We start from the raw sequence: 12,500 nt of genomic DNA, 5'->3' as shown, positions 1-12,500 counted from the left end.
GCAGTTACTATGAAAATAGCGGTAGAAGACAGCTAGATATGCAACATTGCGGCGGTGAGAGAGAGGCTGAAGACAGTCAGTTAAAGGAAAGGAGTTGATGAGACGAAAAGCTTTTGATTCCACCCTGTCTAGAAGAGCAGTATGAGTGGAACCCCCCCCCAGACGTGTGAAGCACACTCCATACATGGACGGATAAGGCCCTTGTACAGAGTTAGCAGCTGAGGGGGGAGGGTGAGAAAAACTGGCGGAGACGTCTCAGAACACCTAACTTCATAGAAGCTGTTTTAGCTAAAGATGAGATGTGAAGTTTCCAGTTCAGATTATAAGTAAAGGACAGACCGAGGATGTTCAGTGTAGAAGAGGGGGACAGTTGAGTATCATTGAAGAAGAGGGGATAGTTGTCTGGAAGGTTGTGTCAAGTTGATATATGGAGAAATTGAGTTTTTAAGGCATTAAACAATAGCAAGTTTGCTCTGCCCCAATCAGAAATTTTAGAAAGATCAGAAGTCTAGCGTTCTGTGGCTTCCCTGCGTGAAATGTTTACCTCCTGAAGGGTTGAACGTCTATGAAAAGACGTGGAAAAGTGCAGGGTGGTATCATCAGCGTAGGAGTGGATACGACAAGAAGTTTGGTTTAGAAGATCATTAATGAATAATGAAAAGAGAGTGGGTGACAGGACCGAACCATGAGGAACACCACTGTTAATAGTTTTAGGAGAAGAACAGTGACCGTCTACCACAGCAGCAATAGAACGGTCAGAAAGGAAACTTGAGATGAAGTTACAGAGAGAAGGACAGAAGCCGTAGGAGAGTACTTTAGAAATCAAAGCTTTGTGCCAGACTCTATCAAAAGCTTTTGATATGTCTAAGGCAACAGCAAAAGTTTCACCAAAATCTCTAAAAGAGGATGACCAAGACTCAGTAAGGAAAGCTAGAAGATCACCAGTAGAGCGCCTTGACGGAACCCATACTGGCGATCAGATAGAAGGTTGTGAAGTGATAGATGTTTAAGAATCTTCCTGTTGAGGATAGATTCAAAAACTTTAGATAGGCAGGAAATTAAAGCAATAGGACGGTAGTTTGAAAGATTAGAACGGTCACCCTTTTTAGGAACAGGCTGAATGTAGAGCATTCAGCATTCCAGCAAGAAGGAAAGGTAGATGTTGAGAGACAGAGCTGAAAGAGTTTGACTAGGCAAGGTGCAAACACGGAGGCACAGTTTCGGAGAACAATAGGAGGGACCCCATCAGGTCCATAAGTCTTCCGAGGGTATAGGCCAGCGAGGGCATGGAAAACAACATTGCGAAGAATTTTAATAGGTAGCATGAAGTAGTCAGATTGTGGAGGAGAGGGAGGAACAAGCCCAGATTCATCCAAGGTAGTGTTTTTAGCAAAGGTTTGAGTGAAGAGTTCAGCTTTAGAAATAGATGTGATAGCAGTGGTGCCATCTGTTGAAATAAAGGAGGGAAAGAAGAAGAAGCAAAGTTATTAGAAATATTTTTGGCTAGATGCCAGAAGTCACGAGGGGAGTTAGATCTTGAAAGGTTTCGACACTATTAATGAAGGAGTTTTTGGTTAGTTGGAGAACAGACTTGACATGGTTCCGGGCAGAAATATAAAGTGCGTGAGATTCTGGTGATGGAAGGCTTAAGTACCTTTTGTGGGCCACCTCTCTATCATGTATAGCACGAGAACAAGCTGTGTTAAACCAAGGTTTAGAAGGTTTAGGCCCAGAAAAAGAGTGAGGAATGTATGCCTCTATGCCAGACACTATCACCTCTGCTATGTGCTCAGCACACAGACGGGTCTTTGACACGGAAGCAGTAGTCATTCCAAGGAAAATCAGCAAAATACCTCCTCAGGTCACCCCAACTAGCAGAGGCAAAACGTCAGAGACACCTTCGCTTAGGGGGATCCTGAGGAGGGATTGGAGCGATAGGACAAGATACAAATATGAGATTGTGATCGGAGGAGCCCAACGGAGAAGAAAGGGTGACAACATAAGCAGAAGGATTAGAGGTTATCAAAAGGTCAAGAATGTTGGGCGTATCTCCAAGACGGTCAGGAATACGAGTAGGGTGTTGCACCAATTGCTCTAGGTCGTGGAGGATAGCAAAGTTGAAGGCTAGTTCTGTGAGTAGCCACAGGTAGTTAGATCATACTTTTATTTATTTTTTTTTTCAGAATGATTGCATATTTGAACAAGGTTAGTTCTGTGAGTAACCACAGGTAGTTAGATAATACTTTTATTTTTTTTCAGAATGAGTGCATATTTGAACAAGGTTAATTTCGAAGTATTTCTTTTTAAACCAAGATTAAATTAACTAATTCCTTGTCTTGTCATGATAATTATGTAAAAAAAACCGCAATTAATTTATAATACTGTCTTTAATCATCAAAGTTTTGAGTTACAAAAGTTTTGTTTCGCTACTTACATTTGGTTAAATCTCCTTCGCAGCGGTGAGCCCTTAGGGAATGCAAGACTAAGACTCATAGGTCCAAGGAATCCTCGAGACAATGTGTAATAGTTGCACCTGCCGGACTGCGTTAAAGAGCGAGAATTAATCAACTGGTGTGGTGTCATTTACCTTTACAGTAATGTCACTTGTGAATAAAAATGGCAGATTTACCGTTGAAAATAAGTCGTTCATAATGGACAGTATTGACATTTTAAAGGTGAGACCAACACCCTCGCCTCTTAGCATCATTTGCTTCGCCAAAGGTAATTGATCTACGTAAAATAGCTGGATCTTGTTTTTAAGTCGCCCGAGGCTGGAGCTGGTGCTTGAGTTCTGGTGAAAGGACGGAAAGGGTGAAGAAAAGCTGCAAAATAGTATTTCAGTGAAAACTAATAAAAAAATGAAATTTACCTTCCCGATGTATTAGTTACCATAAAGGTAACTCTCTCTCTCTCTCTCTCTCTCTCTCTCTCTCTCTCTCTCTCTCTCTCTCTCTCTCTCTCTCTCTCTCTCTCTCTCTATGTGTCTATCTATCTCTTTCTCTCCTGGCAGGAGGAAGAAAACCTAATTATATAACTCCTCCGCATCCCTGCATACAAAACAATCTAACAGAAATATGATAAATCAGGAAAGCGTGAGAGAACCATTTACCAATTAGAGCTCACCATTATGTGAAAGTGTATGGCCGATCCGTTAACAAGTATGCTATCAATATTAGATTCTGCCAGCTCATCTAGGGAAGAGAATGGGAGGTCGATCCTCGGTAAGATGATCATGGCTTTGAGGTTTGAGCGATACACGGACCCCAGTGTGAAGGACATCAGCAACCATAGGACAGCCACGCTACGTGACAGATCCTTGAGTGGCATCCACGGGACACCTGCAAGCACGAAGTATCATTGTGACCAATTTGAAGGTAAGAGTAATGCTGGTGCTTTTTTTTTTTTTTGTCTTATTGCTCCTTAAATTGTTCATGTGATGGATGTTTAAAAACGTGGATCTTCTTTAATTAGGAAATAATGCACAATTTGGTAATGCTGATTGCTAACTGCCCGAAGCCAGGCTGGTGTAGTGTCGTATATATATATATATATATATATATATATATATATATATATATATATATATATATATATATATATATATATATATATATATATATATATATATATATATATATATATATATATATATATATATATATATATATATATATATATATATATATATATATATATATATATATATATATATATATATATATATATATATATATATATATATATATATATATATATATATATATATATATATATATATATATATATATATATATATATATATATATATATATATATATATATATATATATATATATATATATATATATATATATATATATATATATATATATATATATATATATATATATATATATATATATATATATATATATATATATATAAAAAAAAATATATATATATATATATATATATATATATATATATATATATATATATATATATATATATATATATATATATATATATATATATATATATATATATATGTATATATATATATATATATATATATATATATATATATATATTAAAAAAAAAAAAAAAAAAAAAAAAATATATATATATATATATATATATATATATATATATATATATATATATATATATATATATATATATATATATATATATATATATATATATATATATATATATATATATATATATATATATATATATATATATATATATATATATATATATATATATATATATATATATATATATATATATATATATATATATATATATATATATATATATATATATATATATATATATATATATATATATATATATATATATATATATATATATATATATATATATATATATATATATATATATATATATATATATATATATATATATATATATATATATATATATATATATATTAAAAAAAAAAATATATATATATATATATATATATATATATATATATATATATATATATATATATATATATATATATATATATATATATATATATATATATATATATATATATATATATATATGTATATAAGCATAAACAGGGATATTCGTGGGGAACCTCATTCGTAGGACAAAACAATAATAATTAGTCATAGTGTATAGCCAAAGTAAACTAAAAATATAGGTATAAAAAGTAAATAACATATAGAAGAAATATATAAAACGTAAAATACATAAAAAAAAACAAAAACATGTTTACTGGGGTGACAGATTGCATGCTATTTAACAATTATTTATTATTTTTTTTATGTATGGCTTTTAATGTTCATAAGTTAATGTTATTAAAGGAATCTATGATTTTAAAATGTTCTGCACTAAGTTCAACCTTACAAGAAATACTGTGGTCCCTTACGAATGAGGGAGAAGGGGTGGCAACTGGGTGACCAGTCCGATTGTAGCAGCCCAAATGCTCAGCGATACGTGAGTGGATGAATGAAAGGTGATTCCCACGTTCCCAGCCTGGCAGTGCGTGCAGGTATAACAATACCAACGACGACGAGCGTAGGGTCGAGACGATCTTTGAATTTGAAAAAAAAGAAAAAAAAAACTAATTTTGAATGAGTTTCGCTGAATTATATGAAAGTCAATTTGAGGATAGAATTTTTAAAGCTGCTTAAGTATCTCCTCTTGAAGAATAAGTGAAACTTGTCCGAGATATGGTAATGAGAGAAACACCTTCTTCTTAACTGTGGGATACTAATTGGTGGTTTGCATTTATTACACAAAAACTTGTTAACTAGTTGATCATATAGACGAGTATGATAACCGTTAAGAGCAAAATAATTTCTTAAAAGTGTAATCTCGTCATGAAATTATTTATGTGTTCACGAGGGGGGATATGCTCTGTGGAGTAGAGTACGAGTACGTACAGCATTGAGTTTTTTTTTTTTTTATTTATCGTGATACAAGCTGATAAAAAAAATGGTGCCTATACCAGAGTTTTTTTTTGTGTGTGTGATTGATAAAAAAAATATAGATCGTCATTATGTCTCTCGATCAATAAATAAAAAAAAAGATATTTCGTTCTATTCTTTATTCAACATCTTTATTTGTCATCTACATATCTACGATATATAATATAGTTACGACCACAGTTTCCAGTCCTTTCACAAAGCTCCCACACCTGTGCTAGCTTCCCTCAAGTCACCTCCTACGTGACTGGGTGCAGGGCTTAATATGGGTTACAAGATCCAGTTTTGACTCATATACCCTTCTTAACAACGCTAGGTTACACTAATGAGGTCGCTAGTCTGTTTTATCCATCTACAGAAAATACTTTAACAAGATTTACCTCCCACAACTGTGAAAGGATCGACAACCACGCCTAGGGATAAACACTTATCTCTCTCTCTTCTCTTCTCTTCTGTTCCCAGGTCGGCCTCCTCTTCTGGTATCTACCCTAAGTGTCTTGACACCTCCTCAACTTTTTCTTCATTAACTTCTGCAACATTCGCGGTTTAGATCTAATTTTCAATCTGTAAAACAGCACCTCTCCTCTACTAAACCTCATGTTCTTTTCCTCACTGAAACACACGTGTCTAAGGCAATTGACAGTAGCCCCTTTACTGTTCCCTCCTACTTTCTCTGTCCTCATTTTCAATCCGAGGCAAAACGCCAGAGGCATCTTCGCTTAGGGGGATCCTGAGGAGGGATTGGAGCGATAGGACAAAATACAGATATGAGATTGTGATCGGAGGAGCCCAACGGAGAAGAGAGGGTGACAGCATAAGCAGGATTAGAGGTCAGGAAAAGGTCAAGAATGTTGGGCGTATCTCCAAGACGGTCAGGAATACGAGTAGGGTGCTGCACCAATTGCTCTAGGTCATGGAGGATAGCAAAGTTGAAGACTAGTTTACGAGGATGGTCAGTGAAGGGAGAGGAAAGCCAAAGCTGGTGGTGAACATTGAAGTCTCCAAGAATGGAGGTCTCTGCAAAAGGGAAGAGAGTCAGAATGTGCTCCACTTTGGAAGTTAAGTAATCAAATAATTTCTTATAGTCAGAGGAGTTAGTTTGAGAGTGACTCTGTAGTCGTAGCCAGATGGTGGAAAACTCGGAAGATTCAAGAGCGTGGGAACGAGAGCAGGTTAAATCGTTGCGCACATAAACACAACATCCAGCTTTGGATCGAAAATGAGGATAGAGAAAGTAGGAGGGAACAGAAAAGGGGTTACTTTCAATTGCCTTAGACACCCGAGTTTCAGTGAGGAAAAGATGAGGTTTAGAAGAAGAGAGGTGGACTTCTACAGATTGAAAATTAGATCTTAGACCACGAATGTTGCAGAAGTTAACGAAGAAAAAGTTGAGGAGGGTGTCAAGACACTTAGGGTCGTCGTCAGAAGGGCAGTCCGACCTGTGGACATTTGTGGTCCCCTACCCAGATGGGGACTCCGAGGCTGGTATAGGAGTCGCCATGAATTTTGAGATTTTGAGTGAAGAGTGTGTGTTATTAGGTGCTTGTAGTTTTGTGTGGAGGAAGAGGGTCTTTAGAGGGCAGGCTGTGTGTCTTTAGAGGGCAGGCTGTGACTGCCCCCTTGTGTTTTGAGACACAAAGGGAAACGTTCAGTGAGGTCACAGCTGGGTTTAATGATAAGTTCACAGCACCCCCTGATCCAATGCTTTAGACCTCTCTGGGAGTAATCATCGTTTCGGCAAGTGTGAATGGTAGTGTTGCTACCATACTTAAATGGCGCCACCCCTGTCAAATGTTGGGAAAGCCTAATCATGTCATGTGTAGCACCTTTTCATCCTATCCCGGCTGTTGATCCTCCCTTGACCCGAGTAACTATTGATATTGTGGGTCCTTCCCCCTCTTCTAGAGCAGGCTATAAATACCTGTTGACTATAATGAATGTCACCACAAGGTACCTGGAGGTTATTCCACTCAGGAGTACTCCAAAACGGTGCTAATTGACTTTTTTCACACATTTTGGACTGCCTTCCGAGGTCCAATCTAACTAAGGGGCCAAATTTACTTTCAAATTATTTGCGCATACTATGAATGAGTGGGGGATGAGGCATGTCCTGTCCAGTGCCTACCATTCCCAGTCACAATGGTACTAGGGAAAGTCACCATCAGACTTTGAAAACCATGCTAAGAACCTTTTTTTTTTATGTAGGAAGGACACTGGCCAAGGGCAACAAAAATCTAATAAGAAAATGCCCACTGAAATGCCAGTCCCATAAAAGGGTCAAAGCAGTGGTCAAAAATTGATGAATAAGTGTCTTGAAACCTCCATCTTGAAGGAATTCAAGTCGTAGGAAGGTGGAAATACAGAAGCAGGCAGGGAGTTCCAGAGTTTACCAGAGAAAGGGATGAATGATTGAGAATACTGGTTAACTCTTGCGTTAGAGAGGTGGACAGAATAGGGGTGAGAGAAAGAAGAAAGTCTTGTGCAGTGAGGCCGCGGAAGGAGGGGAGGCATGCAGTTAGCAAGATCAGAAGAGCAGTTAGCATGAAAATAGCGGTAGAAGACAGCTAGATATGCAACATTGCGGCGGTGAGAGAGAGGCTGAAGACAGTCAGTTAGAGGAAAGGAGTTGATGAGACGAAAAGCTTTTGATTCCACCCTGTCTAGAAGAGCAGTATGAGTGGAACCCCCCCAGACATGTGAAGCATACTCCATACATGGAAGGACAAGGCCCTTGTACAGAGTTAGCAGCTGGGGGGGTGGTGAGAAAAATTGGCGGAGACGTCTCAGAACACCTAACTTCATAGAAGCTGTTTTAGCTAGAGATGAGACGTGAAGTTTCCAGTTCAGATTATAAGTAAAGGACAGACCGAGGACGTTCAGTGTAGAAGAGGAGAACAGTTTAGTGTCACTGAAGAAGAAGGGATAGTTGTCTGGAAGGTTGTTTCGAGTTGATTAATGGAGGAATTGAGTTTTTGAGGCATTGAACAATACCAAGTTTGCTCTGCCCCAATCAGAAATTTTAGAAAGATCAGAAGTCAAGCGTTCTGTGGCTTCCCTGCGTGATATGTTTACCTCCTGAAGGGTTGGACGTCTATGAAAAGACGTGGAAAAGTGCAGGGTGGTATCATCAGCGTAGGAGTGTTTGAGACGCCTGATGCTGTCCCCGGTCTGGCCCACCTGAATCTTTGTTGAACATGGTGTTGTGCACTGGGGAGAGGTTGTTGAAGGCATTTGAGGTGGCTCAGTTACACTCGGGTCAGGCTCAGAAAAGTATGAAGTATGTATTATGACCGGAAGGCCAAGTAGCGATGCTTTGCCCTTAGTTTTGAAGTGCTAGTGTTACTCCCGTTGCAGGAACAGCCGCATACTGCGCGCTACAGCGGTCCTTGTGTAGTGGAGAGGCGCGTGGGTGATTTAGATTATTCTGACCGGCGAAAGCAGGCTCAGTTTTGCCATGTTAATATAATTAAGCCCTGTTATTGTAAGCATAGCCAACAAGGCTTTTTAGTTTCTGCCGTGGAAGAAGTACGTTTAGTTTTATTTTTTGAAAATGAAGGAGAAGAACCTGATAATCTTGGCCCCGCAGAGTACTGGCAGCACAAGAGTGCTCAGCTTCTAGAGGAAAATCAGAGCCACTTGGAGGGGGCGTGCCAGTGGGAAATATTAGATCGGATGGGAAAATATCCCTCAGTCTTTACCAGTACTCCAGGAAGGACAGCTGATGTAGAGCACAATATTGATGTAGAGGATCCTGTTCCTGTGAAACTATCTCCCTACCATGTAAATCCCGACAAGCAGCAGTTGTTGGGGGGAGGAATTAGAATATATGCTGAAGCATGGACTTATTATGAGGGCTTACAGTGAGTGGGGTTCACCTGTCACCCTCCAGCGAAAACCACATCAGGTTCAGTATTGACTTTAGAAAAGTGAACTCGAAGTTTGACACCTATCCTTTGCCCAGAGTGGACCATTCCGTGGACCACATTGGGGTGGCCACTTTCATTACTAAAATTGATCTTATCAAGGGGTACAGCCAGGTTCCCCTGAAGGACTGAGCCAAGGAAATCGCCAGCTTCGTGGCCAATGGTGCTGTCTATCAGTGCCTTATAGTCATGCCTTATGGCTTTAAGAATACCTTGAACACCTTCCAGCATTTGATGGACCGGGCAATGGAAGCCTTGCCTCACTGTGACGTTTAATTTGACGACGTACTAATTTAGAACACTACCTGTCGAGATCATCTCTCTAACGTGGAGGGGCTGTTTGTACGATTCTGTGAGGCGGGGTTCGTCGTCAACCTTGATAAATGCGAGTTTGTTAAGGCTGGAGTCCAGTACTTGAGATATGAAGTGGGCCATGGCCATGTGACCCCTCCCGAAGCCAAAGTAGAGGCGATCAGGCGGTTCCCCGCCCCGTCCTGTCGCCGCGGTCTCCAGACGTTCTTCAGGGTAGTGGGATACTACCGCTGATTTGTACCAGGGTACTCAACACTACTTGCCCCTTAACCGACCTCCTGCAGAAGGGGCGACGTTGGGAGTGGACCGAAGTGTGTGAGGGGACCTTTATGAAACCTTTATGAAACTTTACCTGTGTTGAGGGCACCTGATTTTTCTCAGCCCTCTGCTTTAGCTGTTGATGCCAGCTAGATGAGGGTAGGAGCTGTATTAATGCAACCTGATGAAAACTAAATCACACAAATTATTATTTTTCTAAGAAACTCATCCCGGCCAAGAAGAACTATTCTGCAATTGAACAAGAAGTTCTAGCTGTAATTTTGGCTTTGCAGCATTTTGAGGTTTACATGCCTGCTTATGGCTTTAAACTATATTCTCGCACCATAGTCCAGTGCAGTTTTTGGGTTGGTTCAAGTTCAAGAACGTAAGGCTTACACTACGAAGTCTATTGCTGCAAGAATATAACTCTGACGTTAGGCACATTAAGGGCACTGATAATGTAATAGCAGAGTGTCCCAGGCTGGGACGTAAATTTATCATTCGTATATTCCTAAAAAAATTTGTAAGCTTCCGAAAATTTCTGTTTATGAGGGGGCATGTTGCGTTCAGGGAGTTAAAGCTATGTAACATGAACGAAAGAGGAAATGAGGGAGAAAAAGATTGAAGAAAAAGAGAAAGAGAGCAAGAGTAAAGACACCAGACGTATAATTAAGAGTGGTCGCTCGCTGCCCTGAGATTACTGTAAGAATCCCTATTTCTAATTGTCCCTTCATAGTTTATAATAGAAGCGTTGCTCTTGACGATAAAGTAATCAGTGTTCATCCAGGCTCCATAGTTTGGGAGCTAGAATTGTAGTTCTTGTACAGTGAGAGGTGAATTACCCTCCTGTTCGTGTGTGGGCACTCGTCTGTATTCGTGTTGTCGTACTAAATGCTGCTCCAATCAGGTGAGCGTGCTTAACGGCCTTTCTGACGGGAAGGATTCTTTTTAACTGCTTTCCGGTAATTTATCTCTCTCTCTTTTAAGGGGGAGGGATATTGTATAATCGAGCAAGGAGTGTTATAATACCTCGCCTGAAATGGGCAATCCGTTAGGAGGGCGATATTTCTTCGGGGTATTAAACCTTGACCGTATTTGGTGTTGTCTCTTGTCGTGATTGTCTTTTCCTAGAAGTCGTTGTCGATCCTTTCTCAGCTGTGGTAGTTAATTGCTGTTTTATTTCCCATTGTCTGTGGGTGGGTAAAACAGACTTGACATCATTTGTGTAACCTGGTGTTATGACTGTTGGTAAGAAGGGTGCACGAGTCAAAAGTAAACCTTGTAACACATATTAAAGGAAGGAGGCAGCATTGTGAAGGGGCTGTAAATTGTGGTCGTGTGTGTGTGTGTGTGTGTGTGTGTGTGTGTGTGTGTGTGTGTGTGTGTGTGTGTGTGTGTGTGTGTGTGTGTGTGTGTGTGTGTGTGTGTGTGTATATATATATATATATATATATATATATATATATATATATATATATATATATATATATATATATATATATATATATATATATATATATATATATATATATATATATATATATATAAATATATTTGTTTGTTTTTTTTTGTTACATCCACAAATCCTGCCCTTCTCACTAAGGCCTTTGTCTTGGCTCTGTTCCCCAAGTCATTACCTATGTAACTTGATGCAGAGCTTAATATAGGTTACAAAATCTCTTTTGGACTCTTGCACCCTTTACACAGACGGTCATAACACCAGGTTCAGCCCTTCTCATGGCTGCCTTTATCTCGGCTAGCTTCCCTTAGCTATCTCCTATATAGCTCAGTGCAGAGCTTAAATAAGCACTTACATGGGCTTTCTGGGCCTCTGTAGTGAGTTACATAACTGGGATTACCAGCCTGTTTCACTCACATACAGGCAAGAGAATATTACTATCACCAAATACCTCCAAAAGGTGGGAAAGAATCGATAGCCACGTTGTAGGAAGAAATAATTACGACAAAGGACACACTTAAGAAGTCGAGGTATAATACGTCGGAAATGGACCGCCCATTACCCAATAAAGTATTATATCCTCTTGCTGATCAGTGCTGTTTACAGCCTCCTGGACAGCAGGCCTTGACAGGGCTTGAGGAGAGAGTAAAAGTTTCACTATACAGCGAGGTTCCTATAATCCTCTGCGTTTTAAGAGAATGAGGTTTATGACTAATGCTTTTTTGTTTGTGAAATCTTCCATTTGTGGGGTATTTGCTAATAAGCATCACCACGTCACAGTCTTTTTTTGATTTATAGAAAGCTTACGACACATCTTGGTGTCATGGCATTTTACTTAGTCTGTTCGAGTTTGGTCTCCGTGGCCGACTACCTATTTTTATACAACAGCTTTTATCTCATTGATGGCGTGCTGGAAGGAAGTATACTTAGTGTCACACTTTTCGCTGTAGCTATAAATAGTGTTATTGGTGTACTTCCAGAAGGAGTTCGTGGTAGCTTATATGTCGATGACTTGTCTATCTCCTTTTTTCTGCAGCGCAGATGCCATTGATTGAGAGGAAGCTGCATATAATAATGAATAGGATTTCTCAGTAGGCC

The 12,500-nt window shown here is 38.8% G+C and overlaps 1 protein-coding gene and 1 long non-coding RNA gene across 2 annotated transcripts in view; both read right to left on the bottom strand.

Moving 5' to 3' along the window:
- The window catches only part of LOC135089946 (uncharacterized), a 72,017-nt gene extending 69,475 nt beyond the window's left edge, over positions 1-2,542 (bottom strand). The window contains exon 1 of the long non-coding RNA XR_010261689.1: positions 2,435-2,542. This is a non-coding gene — a long non-coding RNA (uncharacterized LOC135089946). The remainder of the gene's footprint in view (positions 1-2,434) is intronic.
- Position 2,543: 1 nt separating this feature from the next.
- LOC135089913 (uncharacterized) overlaps positions 2,544-12,500 on the bottom strand; it is a 24,070-nt gene continuing 14,113 nt past the window's right edge. Inside the window, exons 3-4 of the mRNA XM_063986097.1 lie at positions 3,124-3,338; positions 2,544-2,791 (exon numbers count right to left, since the gene is read on the bottom strand). Coding sequence (XP_063842167.1) covers positions 2,561-2,791; positions 3,124-3,338 — 446 coding nt within the window. The 3' untranslated portion in view covers positions 2,544-2,560. The remainder of the gene's footprint in view (positions 2,792-3,123; positions 3,339-12,500) is intronic.

The sequence above is a fragment of the Scylla paramamosain genome, chromosome 34 (assembly GCF_035594125.1).
Source record: "Scylla paramamosain isolate STU-SP2022 chromosome 34, ASM3559412v1, whole genome shotgun sequence".
NCBI lineage: Eukaryota > Metazoa > Arthropoda > Malacostraca > Decapoda > Portunidae > Scylla > Scylla paramamosain.
Note: the sequence above shows the minus strand (reverse complement) of the source record. Positions and strands in the feature narration are given on the sequence as shown.